We start from the raw sequence: 15,279 nt of genomic DNA, 5'->3' as shown, positions 1-15,279 counted from the left end.
GCATAACGCAGGTGTGAAATATTCCCTACCTGCCTGGATGCATGTAGCTCTAAGAAGCTTGACATCATCCAGGACAATGCAGCCCACTTGATTGGCACCACATTCACAGACATCCACTCCACCCATCACCAGCGCTCAATAACAGCAGTGCGTACTATCTACAAGATGCACTGCAGAAATTCACCAAAGATAGTTAGCCAACACCTTCCAAACTCATGACCAATTTGCTCTCGAAGAACAAGGGCAGCAAAACAAGGGAACACCACCCCCTGCCAATTCACCTTGAAGTTGGTCACAATCCTGACCTGGAGATTTATTGGCGTTTCTTTCGTGTCACTGGGTCAAAATGCTAGAATCCCTTCCTGAAGGGCATTGTGGGTCTGCCAGAGCACATGGCCTGCAGCTGTTAAAGAAAATAGCTCACCACCACCTTCTCAAGGCCAATAAACTCTGGCCAGCCAGTGACATCTATGTCCCACAAGTGAAAAACAAAAATACTAGGCATTCTTTGAAGTATGAAAGCTGCTTTAGCATGATCTTTAATAATAGCTTTTCCTGTTCTTGCAGCCGCATTTGGGACACTGCATCTGGCCAATGCCTTAAAACCTTGATTGGTAAGTGATTTTGAGATCCTTGTGTGTGACCTGGTGAAATGAAGGATAAGACAGCAGGGGAGCTACACAAATGTGACCCTGAGCTGTCGACAGTCTTCATTCTTATGCAGCCACATAAAAGTATAAGATCAGAAATTGCTGGGAAAGCTCAGCAGGTCTGGCAGCATCTGTGGAGAGAAATCAATGTTAACATTTTGAATCGAGTGACCCTTCCTCAGAACTGATGGTGGCTAGGAAAATGTTGGTTTATATGCAGTGGAGAGGTGAGAAGAACAGTTGGACAGACAAAGGAGTGGATCGTGATCTGGCTAGGAGGGTGAAAAACTATTAATGGATTGTGTATGATCGCAGACTACATGATAACTAGGCCTGGTGTGTAGGGGCCTGGTAAGGACATGGGAGAGCTTATTATTGAATTTTAATCTTGAGTCCAAAAGCTGCAGGATACCCAGGCAGAAAAAGGGGTGCTATTCTTCCACCTTGCACTGAGCTTCACTGTCGCACTGCAGCAAGCCTGAGACAGATGTTGCCCAGGGAACATGATGAGATGTTGAAGTAACAGGCAACTGGAAGCTTAGGGTCAACTTTTACAAACAGAACATAGGTGTTCTGTGAAGCGGTCAGCCCGTCTATGCTTCATTTCCCCAGTGTAGAGGAGATCACATTGCAAACATATGTAGACTAGATTGTGTAAGTGCAGGTGATGTTGTGTTTGGACCCTTGGATACTGAAGAGGGAGGAAGGTCCTGTGAGGCTGTTGGGAGTGAAGGAAGAGTGGCCAGAGTGTCTGGACGGAACAGTCACTATGGAAGGCAGACAAAGGCGGGGAGGGGAATGTATGTCTGGTGGAGGTATCTCGCTGGAGTGGTGGAAATAGGCTAATGATCCTCTGGAAGTGGATGCTAGTGGGATAGTAGGTGAGGACAAGGGGGACCTTATTGCTGTTGCAGGAGGAAGGAGCTGAGGTATGGGGGATGGGTTGGACCCGGTTCAGGGCCCTGTCAACAACGGTGCTGGGGAGTCCTCAGTTAAGGACGATGATGGACGTTTTGGAAGCTCCCTTGTTGAAGTTGGCTTCATCAGAACAGACATGGCAGAGAAACTGGGAGAATAAAATAGTGTCTTTACAGGAAACATGTGCAAGAATGTATATGGCCCCTTCCCCTGCAATCGCAGCTGATAACATGAGCTCTCCCATGTCCTACCCCCAACTCTCACATGCAGGCCTTGTTATCACATAAAAACTGAAAGAACCGTGAATGCTGAAAATCAGAAACCAAAACAGAAATTGCTGGAAAAGCTCAGCAGGTCTGGCAGCATCGGTGGGTAGAAATCAGTTTGTGTTTCGGGTCAAGAAGGCTCTGAGGAAGGTTCACTCGACCTGAAACTTTAACCCTGTTGTCACGGAGTCTGCTGTTACACACAACCTATTGTTAGCCACAAACAGTCCGCATTTGTAGCTAATCACTCTCCTAGCTAGATTGTAATCCACTCCTTTGTCCAACTATTCTCCTCTCTTTTGGTTCTTTTACCAACTATCATTTACTCTTTACTACTTCCTCCCTCCACCCGTCATCTGCATATAAACCAACATTTTCCTACCTGCTGACCCTTCTGAGGAAGGGTTCCTCGATCTGAAACGTTAACTCTGCTCTCTCTCCACAGATGCTGCCAAACCTGCTGAGCTTCTCCACCAATTTCTGTTCTTGTTTCTGATTTACATCATCTGCAGTGCTTTTGTTTTTACAAGTACAAGATATTTGTGTGACATCTCAGCTTCTGTCTCCCTCTTCCTGGTATCTTCCTTCTCATTAATTTTTAATTAATAATTTTTATTAATTTTTAATTAATTAATAAATAAGTATTAATTATTTATAATTTTAAAGTGAACCTAATTGTGTGTTGATAAGTTGAGACAGGCACTGAAGCTTTGCGTAATGTCGTCCACATGTTTTCCAGTAGGTATTATGAGTTGGAACCCTGGCTGATTATCGCCCCTCTCTAAACCAGGCATCACTAGGCATAGATCAGGAATTGGCTCTCAGTCCCCTTTCTCTAGTCCAGGGATCACTGTGACTGAGAGCTCCATCGACCAAGAGCAAATTTCTCAAATCATTTTGGTTTGCTGTGTTTCGATCCGCACTCATTATAACAATGAATGATGAATGATCAAGGACCAAAGTCAAGTTGACCTATCTCAATTCATGGGGCAGAACTTCCATTTGAAAATTATTTCTGTGCTGTGGGGGGAGTTACGATCCAGTCCGCTCACTGTGAAGGATTGGGACCAGTTGTCCATCTCAAACATATTCATAACAGTACCTTTCTCTCAACAGATGACGATAATCCTCCTGTGTCCTTCGTGAAGTTCTCCCCAAATGGGAAATATATTCTGGCCGCAACACTTGACAAGTAAGGAACTTCTACCGACATCACATTCACTAATTTTACTACCTTTTACTACCTAGGCGATTATTACCTTTTTGTACTGCTATCCAGAATAAAATGGACTTTCACAAGGTTTCTTTAAGAACTCAAAACTACCCGTTCATTCTAAAACAAAACTCATTTCTGAAAGCAATTGGCAAAATTGGTTAATATCTATACTAGAATCTATAATAAGAACAATCTTCTCTGTTAATCCCAACACAAGCAAACACCCCACACAAAGGACAAAGACTCACCAGAAATAGTTTTCTTTTAAAAGAAAGGTGAACAAAAACACCTGTTGGCCAATATCTGAAAAACAAAAGAGAGTTTGTCAGTTTCTTAGTCAACTGGATGTCTTGGTGATTGATGCAGACTGATGGAAAATCTTGCAGCAAGTTTTGCTTTTCGAAAATCCTATTGGTTCCAAGTCTTTGAAAAGTGGTCAGGTTTCAGCTTCTCTTGGTTTACAAAATAATCAAAATACTGGATTGTTTAAACTTGAAGTTTCCAGTTTCTTCCACCAGAGAGATTGAGACTTGCAACTTTTACTGCAAACTTTGGAGGCTTTCATCCAACTGACTCCGAGTTTTTGAAATAGAAATCAAGATCGAAAGGTTTGTCAGGCAGCCATCAGCACAGGAAGACCACCGTATCCTTCAAAACTCTTGACTCCTTCAATTAAAGGCAGTAAAGGCCTGACTTGGCCGTTTTTCGCAAGTCTGTATAATCAGCAGGTGGATTCCAGCCCACATTAAACTATTGACCTTATTCCTCAAGAAATCCTGAGTTCCCTTCTCCCTTGGTAAAATCCAGTTTAGTTTCTGAAAGTGTCCAAACAGTTCAGTATCCTCCAGTTTTTCACAAACTCCAAGAATGTCCAGATGTCCCAATGCCACCTCACCCCATCCAGCATCATGCCATGAACTCCCACCTGCTTGATGTCAGTCCCATGCTCATTGACCCCTGCACTCTACCTTTCCCCCTCCTCTCGAATTACTTTGCTTATGACTTACCCCAGCTGTTGGATAACACTGAGCCTGTCAGATATTGAAATTACTGCACTTGCTAGTTTGAGGTATTGAAATAGTCCCTTCATCTGGACAGCACACTTGTAGCAGGGTCTATGTGCTCAGGGCACTGCAGTGTGACCTTTCTAAGTTCATTAGTCACAAACAACATAGAACATAGAAAAGTACAGCACAGAATAGGCCCTTCGGCCCACAATGTTGTGCTGAGGATTAATCCTAATCTAAAACAAAATAACCTAACCTACCCACCCCTCAATTCACTGCTCTCCATGTGTTCACAACTCTCTGCATAAAGAACATACCCCTGACATCTCCTCTATACCTTCCTCCTAACACATTAAAACTGTGACCCCTCGTGCCAGCCACTCCTGCTCTGGGGAAAAGTCTTTGGCTATTGACTCTATCCATGCTTCTCACTACCTTGTACACCTCGATCAGGTCACCCCTCTTCCTCCTCCTCTCCAGAGAGAAAAGTCTGAGCTGAGTCAACCTCTCTTCGTGAGACAAGCTCTCCAGTCCAGGCTGAATCCCGGTAAACCTTCTTTCCACCCTCTTCAAGGCCTCCACATCTTTCCGATAATATGGTGACCAGAACTGGACACACTATTCAGAGTGTGGTCTCACCAGGGACTTGTAGAGCTGCAGCAAAACCTTGTGGCTCTTAAACTCGATGCACCTGTCAATGAAAGCCAAAACACCATATGCATTCTTCACAATCCTGTCTACTTGGGTGGCAACTTTGAGGGATGTATGCACTTGAACACCAAGAACCCACTGTTGCTACACACTGTCAAGAATCCTGTCTTTAATCCTATGTTCAGCATTCAAGTATGACCGTCCAAAATGCATCACTTCGCATTTATCCAGGTTGAACTCCATCTGCCATTTCTCAGCCCAGCTCTGCATCCTGTCTATATCACACTGCAGCCTGCAGTAGCCCTCCTATACTATCAACAACATCTCCAACCTTTGTGTCATTTGAAAATTTAATAACCCACCTCTCAACCTCCTCATCCAAGTCATTTATCAAAACTACAAAGAGCAGAGGCCCAAGAACAGAGCCCTGTGGGACCCCACTCACCACTGATCTCCAAGCAGAATAGTTTCCATCTACAACCATTCTGTCTTTTGTCAGCCAACCAATTCTGAATCCAGACAGCCAAATCTCCCTGTATCCCACACCACGGTGGCTCAGTGGTTAGTACTGCTGCCTCACAGCACCAGGGTCCCAGGTTCGATTCCAGCCTCTGGCGCCTGTCTGTGTGGATTTGCACATTCTCCCCGTGTCTGCATGGGTTTCCTCTGGGTGCTCCAGTTTCCTCCCACAGTCCAAAGATGTGCAGGTCAGGTGAATTGGCCATGCTAAATTGCCCGTAGTGTTAGGTGCATTAGTCAGAGGGAAATGGGTGGGTTACTCTTCGGCAGGTTGGTGTGGACTTGTTGGGCCGAAGGGCCTGTTTGCACACTGTAGGGAATCTAATCAAATCTAATCTAACCTCTTGACTTTATGAATGACCTTACCATGGGGAAACCTTATCAAATGCCTTGTTGAAGTCCGTATGCACCACATCCACTGCTCAACTTTCGTCGGTCTGTCTCGTCACCTTCTCAAAGAACTCAGTAAGATTTGTGAGGCATTGCCTGCCCCTCACAAAGCCATGCTGACTGCTTTTAATCATGTTATGCTTTTCCAAATAGTCATAAATTCTATGCCTCAGAATTTTTTCCAAAACTTTGCTAACCACAGACGTAAGACTGACTGGTCTGTAATTGCCAGGGATTTCCCTATTCCCCTTCTTGAAAAGAGGAACAACATTCACCTCCCTCCAATCCTCCAGTACGACTCCCATGGAGAGTGAGGAAGCAAAGATCTTTGCTACCAGCTTAGGAACCTCCTTTCTCACTTCCTGGAGCAACCTTGGATAAATCTGGTCCAGCCCTGGGGACTTATTAATCTCAATATTTGCCAAATTTTCCAGCACATCAATTTCTTCAATCTTGATCTGTTCAAGACTCTTTCCTGCCTCCTCAAAGTTCTTATTCACGACAAGGTCTCTTTCCTTAGTGAAAACAAAGCAAAAATCTCATTTAGGGCTTCCCCTATCTGCTCAGACTCCACACACAGGTTCCCTACGCTATCCCTGACTGGCCGTACCTTCTCCCTAATCCTTCCCGCCAAACCTTTTTGTGCCCCCTCCTGGCTCTCCTCAGTCCATTATTGAGCTCCTTTCTAGCAAGCCTGTGATCCTCTAAAGCTGTGCTAGATCTTTGCTTCCTCCACCTTACGTAAGCTGCCGTCTTCCTTTTGACGAGAAGCTCCTCTGTTCTCATCATCCAAGGCTCCTTAATCTTACTCATTCTTGTCCGTCTCAGAGGAACACATTTATGCATCACTCGCAACAAGTGCTCCTTAAAAGGTTTCCACATGTCCGTTGTGTCCTTTCTGTGGAACAATTGCTCCCAATCTGTACTTCCCAACTCCTGTCCGATAACGTCATAATTTTTTTTATCTTCCCATGGTAACTGCTCCTTTCCCTCTCCAAGGGAAACGTGAGACAGTTGTGATCACTGTCACCAAAGTATTCCACAACTGCAAGTTCTGACACTTGTCCAGGCTCATTTCCGAGCACCAAATCCAAAATGGCCTCACCCCTCGTTCGTCTGTCTACATACTGAGTAGGGAAACACCCCTGAACACACCTGACAAAAACGGCTCCATCCAAACCATCTGCACTTAGGAGGTTCCAGTCAACACTGGGGAAAGTTGAAATCGCCCATACCAACAACCCTGCTACATCTGCATTTTTCCAAAATCTGCCAGCCTATTAGTTCTTCAATCTCTGTACTGCTATTAGGGGGTCTGTAAATGGTTGCTCCCTTGGTGTTCCTAACTTCCACCCACACTGACTCCGTAGACCAGCCTTCCTCAACAATCTTCATTTCTAGAGCTGTGACCCACTTTCTGATTAGCAATGCTATACCCCCTCCTCTCATTTTTTTCCACCCTCGCTGTTCTTCTTAAATGTTCTAAACGCTGGAACTTCCAGCAACTATTCCTGCCCCTGTCAAACCCACATCTCCATATCGGCCACAGCACCATAGTCCCAAGTACTGATCCGTGTTCTAAGTTTGTCACTCTTATTTCGGTTACTCCTTGCGTTAAAGCTGACACACTTCAAACAATCCCGTTATTTGCTCACATGAAAATTCTCCCTGATAGATTCACTACATCCTGTCACTGTCCCATCTACAACCACCACCTCCCTCCCCGATATGTAACTGTGGTTCCCACCCCCCTGCCAAACTAGTTTAAACCCTCCTGAACCACACGAGCAAATCTCCCACCCAGGACGTTTGTGCCCCTCCAGTTCAGGTGCAACCTGTCCTTCATGTACAGGTCCCACCTTCCCCAAAAGGCTTCTCAATGGTCTAGGCATCCTGATGATAGATGGATATGATGAAATAGTTGTCATCTCATTGGATTAGTAATCTCAAGGTCCAAGTTAATGCTGTGCTGGTATAATGACATCTTGATCATGGGAATATTCGCAATTGATGTGAAAACCCACCAGTTTCACTAATGCCCTTTTCAGACATGATGTGCTGTCCTTTCCTTACCTGGTCTGGCCTACATATGACTCCATAGTAATGGGGCTGACTTTTAACTGTCCTCTGTTATGGCTCAGCAAGCCACTCTGTTCAAGGGCGAGTATGACTGGGCAACAATTATTGGCCCAGCCAGCAGCACTTGCATTGCATGAAATAACTTTTTTTAAAAGATCATTTCAAGTCCTCTGTGATATTGCTCGGTCTCTTTTACTTGCTGGGGTAGGAAAAGGTAGTGAGCTGGGCCAAGGAAGGGGAACAAAGCTGCTTTGGTCTGTAGCAGAAACAGCTGTGATCTGACCTCACTTGGAAAACTCCAGATTTCCATTTACTGACAGAAAAATGTCTCTTTTTTTTTTCCCCAGCACACTGAAACTTTGGGACTACAGCAAAGGAAAGGTATGTGTAGCAAGGCTAATAGTTTATATTTCCCCAGCTTTCCCTTCCATGACACTGGTTCAGGAATTCATTGATTTTTAAAGAATGCAGTGACAACAGGGACCAACGTCATCAGGGAGAGTCACCGTTCTCTGATAGTCGAATGTGAGTCTAGAAAGTTGTACTGTGCTGCTAGGTGCTGGGTAAGAGATTCTGTCTCGATATATGGCTAATCAAGGCCTAAATTGAAAAGCAGAGGTCATCGGTTGTTAGTGTCTCAATTAGAGTGGTGCTGGAAAAGCACAGCAGGTCAAGCAGCGTCCGAGAAGCAGGAAAGTCGACATTTTGGGCAAAAGCCCTTCATCGGGTTGTAACCTGAGTCACAAGCAAATTGGCATATCATAAATAAAATAGGGGAATGAATGTGTGGCCTAAAGGCTGATGTTGGCGATTTGGATTTTGATCGTGGGGGCAGTAACACCAGTACTGATGAAATTGGGAGCTGTACAAATGGAATGAGCTTCACTTGAACTGAGAGATGCAGGTTCTGGAAAGGAGTGTCAAAGAAACTGATTTGAAACAGTTTCCTAGCACTGATGAATTCAGTTCTATCCTCTTTAGTGATGGCCTTGTCTCCCAGCAGCTTACTCAGTGCTATCTGACCTTGAATCTGAATTCCGTGTGGTCTGTGCTGCTCACTACCTGAATCCAGGAGGTCAAATGGAGGAAGAGACAGGAGATGCAAGTTGTCTTTCAACTGTGATATAGAATCTGCGACATGAAAGGGTAGTGGAATCAGATTTACCAGCCTTTAAAAGGGAATTGAATAAATTCTTGAAAAGGAAACATTTGCAGGAATATGCTGCAAGTTGGGGAGCAGGGTTGGGTGGCTTTTTTTGGATTTTGGAGTTGGCACAGGAATAGTGAGTCAAATGGTTGTCTCCTGTGATTTTTATACTAGGATATTTTTGGCACTTAGACCAGAGGGCAAACCCATCTTTCTTTTTTTCAAACTGCAGGGTGAACAATCAGTCTTTATATTGTATCTGAATACTGTAGCTTTTATCGATTTTGACCTCCGAACCAAGTGGGTGTACAAGTGTCTGCAGGTTTTTCTTTGCTCAGCAGCTTCTGAGTTCAGATAATCACCATCAAAGATGTAAAATTACTCTCTTTCACTTTGAAATTTCATATTTGATCTTTTGATATCCTCCACCTTTAATTGAGCCATGTTTTCCCCTAATGCTTTTTTTCTGCTGCATGAATCTCCAAGGTTCATGTGCAGCTTCCACGTGAAGAAGTCAATGTGTCAACACACCGATTAGCAAGGGATCTCTGAACCACTCCACAGCCATGCCCTTTAAAAGGGAACATTGCAGTAGGGCAATTGTGAAAGTACCTGTGTGTCACTCTGAACGCTTTAGCTGATGTTGTTTGCTGATGGAATGCCAGCTGGGAAGAGTTGCTGACACTTTGTGTATGTGTTTCAGTGTTTGAAGACCTACACAGGACACAAAAATGAAAAATACTGCATATTTGCCAACTTCTCAGTTACTGGTGGCAAGGTAAGTCCAACAGTTTGTCTTGCATTCTGGGGAGGCAGTTGCCCAGTTTGTATTATAGGCGGTGGTGTAATTGAGTTCCCATTCCTAAAGTGGCTGGTGGCTAGGATCTGTGGCCTTGACCTTTCTCTCTCCAAGTCATTATTCTGTATGCATGAACCTTGCCAAGTTACTGAACTGTGAAGCATGTTAGACTTTGGCAAACCCTAGCATTATCAGTTAGGGTTACTGAACAGCAATACAGAGGCAGGTTCCCTGTTGAGAATGGGAGGCTGGCCTGTGATTGTTATAACCAAGGATGGAAACCATCTGCTTCTTGTGGATTTGGAGAGCTCGGAGATGATATTTTTGAAAATAAGCTCTCTGATCAGAGCAAGTTGTTTTAAATTTATTTAAGTGCAGTTAACACTGGACAGTTCTGGTCTCCGTAGTTGAAAATGGAAAATGATTTGCAAGGGTAGTACCACAACTGGGCACCCTATCAGGGAAGACTGAGTAGGCTGGAGTTGCTTCAAATTATGAAACAGTTTGGTCAGGTACCCTTGGTGTGCGGCACAGTGGCACAGTGGTTAGCACTGCTGCCTCACAGCGCTAGAGACCCGGGTTCAATTCCCGCCTCAGGCGACTCTGTGTGCACATTCTCCCCGTGTCTGCGTGGGTTTCCTCCGGGTGCTCCGGTTTCCTCCCACAGTCCAAAAATGTGCAGGTCAGGTGAATTGGCCATGCTAAATTGCCCATAGTGTTAGGTAAGGGGTAAATGTAGGGGTATGGGTGGGTTGCACTTCGGCGAGGCAGTGTGGACTTGTTGGGCCGAAGGGCCTGTTTCCACACTGTAAGTAATCTAATCTAATCTAGAACAGGAGAGTTATAAAACACAAACTCAACCAGGAGCTGAGGAGCTGTTATCTAAAGAATGGGGCAAATGTGGAATTGACCCCAGAGGAAGCAATTGAAGGGAATGGTATGGATGCATTTAAGGGGAAGTTGCATTGATCCATTAAGGAGTAAGGAATGAAAGGATGTTGACTTGGGTGAGGTGAAGTGTGAACCCTAAATATCATCAGAGAGCTGTTGGGTGGTATAGCCAGTTTCTATTCTCTGAATTGTGTAATATTTTGGTGAATAATTGAAATTTTTGTTTTGAAGTGGATTGTCTCAGGATCTGAGGACAACTTTGTGTATATCTGGAACCTTCAGACAAAGGAGATAGTGCAGAAACTACAAGGGCACACAGGTGAGTCCGGTCCCTTGCCTGAGCACAACGTTCATGGGGTTGGAACATTCAGGTTACAACATAGAAACGCAGCATTATGGCCCATTATGGCCACATGCTGATCAGAAACTATCCAATCTAGTCTCCACTCTCTCACCCCAATGGCCTGGAGAACCACAAGTCCATTTTCAAGTCTATTTTTAAAAGAAGAAAAGTGTTTCTGTCTCTGTCACCCTTTTCAGGCAGTGAATTCCAGACAGCCACCAGCCTCTGGATAAAATAACATTCAACACCACTCAGATACTTCCGCCAATACTTTATAATTATGCAGCAGTTATTAATCTCTGCTGATGAAAACAAGTTCATCCTAACCACACTATCTCAGGTCTTATGATGTACTCCTCAATTAAATCTTTCCTTGGCCTCCTCTGTTCCAAAGGAAACAATCCCAGCCTACCAAACCTGTCACTAGCATTCTCCCTTCCTGAAAACATCCTTAAAAATCACTAGTGAGCAGAATTTGATCCAGTTGTCTAGCTGTAGTCTCATCGTGTTTGATGCAGTTCTAGCACAACCTCCCAGTTCTTATACTCCAGGTCTCAGCCAATAAAGGAAGGTGTTCCATATGCTACCTTAACCCCTTTATCAATCTACGCCTTTCAGAGTTCTCAGTTATTGTACATTCCCTTGCTGTGTTTGTTTTTCTCACGACATGTATTACTTAATTTCTCTGAGCTGAATCCCTATGCCACTTCTCTGTCCATCTGACTTGTTCAATAATATCCTGTAATCCATATCTATCTTCCTCATTTTCAACCACATGGCTAATTTTCAAACCATCTGCAAACCTCCCCCACATTTTAGTTATATAGTATAAATAGCAAGCATCTAGTACTGAGCCTCATGCAAGTCACTTGGAAACAAAGGTCCAGTCACAAAACACCCATCAATGACAAAACATCTTCCTGCGATTGAGTCAAGTTTGAATCCAATTTTTCTTTTCCCTGAATGCCAGGAGCTTTTACTCTTCTGACCAGTCTGGTGTGTTGGACTGCATTTAAAGTATTAATATAATCGCTGTTAACTATGTGAAATGTGCTGCCTTCATTGACCCTGTGTTTGCACCCTCAAAAATAAAACACACAAACTCTCCACTTTGTTAAGTGTTTGATGTGCAGAGACTTATCTGAACTTCTGACTCGAGTGAGTATTGTCAGTTGCACGAAACCAAACTTCAAACCTTCCTGGTTTTACAAACAAATGAGTTTGCACACTGGGCTGTTTATAGGGGCATGGCTGCTTTGTATCTTACATGGGAACATCGCGCAGGAGTAGGCTCCTCTGCTGTTTAGTGTGATCATAGCTGATCTGCGTCTTGACTGTAGTTAGGGCTTTGAACTAAAGAGTGGGGCAGGGGGTTCATTTGTATGGAAAATTATACAATCAAAGAGAAAGAAGGTAGGATTGCAGGTTTTTAAAAATTTATTGGATGAGGGCATCGCTGGCTAGGTCAGCATTTATAGACAGTCCCTAATTACCCAGAGGGCAGTTGGGAGTCAACCACATTGCTGTGGGTCAGAGTCACATGTAGGCCAGACCAGGTAAGGATGGCAGATTCCTTGCCTAAAGGACATTAGTGAACACACTTTCCAACAATCAACAATGGGTCCATGATGATCATTAGACTCGCATTCTAAATTTTTATTGAATTCATATTCCGGCACCTGCCATAGCGGGATTCAAATCTGGGTCCGTAAAACATTACCCCAGTCTCTGGATTAACAGTCCAGTGATGATACCACTAGACCACTCAGCAGTTTAGGGATGGGGTTGATTAATACCAGAAAATTGCATTTATTGTCACGTGTAGAGAGGCACAGTGCAAAGCTTTGTCCTGCGACCAATACAGGCAGATCAGAGTTAAGTAGCATAAATAGTAAATAATAGATAAACAGCGGCAAAAACAAAACACAGGTACAGGTGAATGTTAAGAGTTTGTGAGACCATTCAGTATTCTAACAACAGCAGGGTAGAAACTGTTCCGAAACCAGCTGGTGCATGTGCTCAGGCTTCTGTACCTTCTCCCCGATGGTAGAGGTTGTAGAAAAACATTGCCAGGGCGCGATGGATCTTTGAGAATGCTGGCGGCCTTTCCTTGACAGCGGGCCTGGTAGATGGATTCTATAGATGGGAGGTTGGCCTTTGTGATTGTCTGGGCCGAGTTCACCACTCTCTGTAACCGTCTCCGATCTTGAATGGTACAGTTGCCATACCAGGTAGTGATACATCCAGACAGAATGCTGTCAATGGCGCACCTATAAAAGTTGGCAAGGGTATTCTCCCGTCATGCCAAATTTCCTCAGCTGCCTGAGGAAGAAGAGACATTGTTGGGCCTTTGTGACCAATGTGTTCACATGAAGATTCCAAGAAAGCTTGTTGTTGATGACCACTCCCAGGAGCTTGACAATCTCCACTCAGTCAACCTCTGTGCTATTAATGTATAGAGCGCACGAGTGACATCCTGCCAAAAATCAATAATGAGTTCCTTGGTTTTGCTATAATTGAGAGCTAGGTTGGTCTCAGTGCACCATTTTTACAGATCCTGCACCTCCCATCTGTAGTCTGTTTTGTCACTATCTGAGATTCGATCAACTATGGTGGTGTCATCAGCGAACTTGTAAATGGCATTAGTCTATTATTTGGTGACACAGTCATGGGTATACAGTGAGTACAGTAGGGGCTGAGTGCGCACCCCTGGTTTGGGGGGGGCGCTCCATTGTTGAGTGTTATAGTGAGGATGAAATATTGTCCCCAGTCTTCACTGATTGAGAGTTGTGGGTTAGGAATCTGAGGATCCAATTGCAGAGAATGGGGCTTAGTTTGAGATCACCAAGTTTAGTAATAAGTCTCGAGGGGATAATAGTATTGAAGGCTGAACTGTAGTCAATGAGTAGGAATCTTACGTAGCTGACAGAATGTAAGAATGTAATATTGTACGAGGAGCCTTCAAGGAGTATGGAAACAGCATAATGAAGAAACTTGAAAGATTTGGAATAAGGTAGAAAAACTGATAACGCCAATTGAGATAAATTAATATGTTCTCATAGCCATTATGGAAACATGGTTACAAGGAGATCAAAGCTCGGAATTTAACGCTCAGAGTTTTGACCCCTCAGAAACAGGAGAGATGGAAAAACTAGTGGGGTAGCACTGTAATAAGAGGCAAAAAGAGAACAGTTGAGAGATCATATAAGCTCAAATGATGTACAGAGCATTTGGATGGAGGTAAAGAAAACAGCAAAGCAAAGACAACATTGATCGGAGTAGTGTACAGACTGCTGGGCAGTCGCTACTCTGTGGGGAAAGGCTACTAATCAATAAATTGGCAGAGCACGTAAAAACAATAGAGTTATAATTATGGGTGTCTTTAATCTTCATGTTGATTGGGTTAATCAAATTGAAGTTCATAGTGAATTAGGCATAGTTTCCTAGAGCAATATGACATAGAGCCAACCAGGCAACAGGCTGCCTTGGATCTGGTCATGGAGAATGAGGCAGCATTAATAAATGATCTCAGAGTATAGGATTCCCTAGCAAGTGGTGATAATATGATAGAATTTCATTTTCTGTTCAAGTGTAAAAAAACTAGCAAGAACTGGTTAACTTAAGTAAAGGGAATTACAATGAAATGAGGATAGAGTTGGCTAAAGTGAACTAGGGGGGTAAATTAACATGAATGACAGTAAGAAAGCAGCATTTGAGGAGGTGATTCATGACTCTCGGCAAAAGTGCATTTGTATAACGAGGAAAGATTGAGAGTGATAAACCAACAATGGCTCATCAAGGAAGTTCAGGAGAGTATTAAGCTGAAAGAAATAACATCAAAGGAAGCAGAAGTCAGTGGTATCCCTGAAGGCTAGGATAACTTCAGAATCCAGCAAAGGAGGACAAAAAGATAATAAAGGCAGAAAATAAACCACTAGAGCAAACTAAGAGAAATATTTTAAAAAGCTGATAAGAACACCTTTAAATGTATAAAAGAAAACGAGAGGTCCAAGTGAATATAAGCCCCTTAGAAAATGAATCTGAGGAGATGGTTTTGAGGAAAAAGGATAACAGGGGAGTTAAATAAATAGATAACTTCAATCAGTCTTTACAATGGAGTCTTCAAACATTCCATTTAATACTAAAGAATTCCAGGGAGACAGGAATTAAGCACTGTCACTAGAGAAGTAGTATTAGCCAAACTAATGGGGGCTAAAGGGTAGATAAGTCCCTGGCCCTGATGCTTGTATCTTCTGATCCTAAAAGAAGTAGCTCCAGAGACAATAGTCATACAGCATGGGATCAGACCATTTGGTCCATCTTATCCACACTGACCAAATATCCTAAATAAATCCAGTCCCATTTGCCAGCATTTGGTCCATACCATCTAAACCCTTCCTATT

General features: G+C 43.6%; 1 protein-coding gene across 1 annotated transcript in view; it reads left to right on the top strand.

Moving 5' to 3' along the window:
* wdr5 (WD repeat domain 5) overlaps positions 1-15,279 on the top strand; it is a 59,420-nt gene that overhangs the window by 37,528 nt on the left and 6,613 nt on the right. Inside the window, exons 9-13 of the mRNA XM_072566112.1 lie at positions 568-614; positions 2,951-3,026; positions 8,044-8,077; positions 9,547-9,621; positions 10,765-10,852. Coding sequence (XP_072422213.1) covers positions 568-614; positions 2,951-3,026; positions 8,044-8,077; positions 9,547-9,621; positions 10,765-10,852 — 320 coding nt within the window. The remainder of the gene's footprint in view (positions 1-567; positions 615-2,950; positions 3,027-8,043; positions 8,078-9,546; positions 9,622-10,764; positions 10,853-15,279) is intronic.

This window comes from Chiloscyllium punctatum, chromosome 49, assembly GCF_047496795.1.
Source record: "Chiloscyllium punctatum isolate Juve2018m chromosome 49, sChiPun1.3, whole genome shotgun sequence".
Taxonomy (NCBI): domain Eukaryota; kingdom Metazoa; phylum Chordata; class Chondrichthyes; order Orectolobiformes; family Hemiscylliidae; genus Chiloscyllium; species Chiloscyllium punctatum.
Note: the sequence above shows the minus strand (reverse complement) of the source record. Positions and strands in the feature narration are given on the sequence as shown.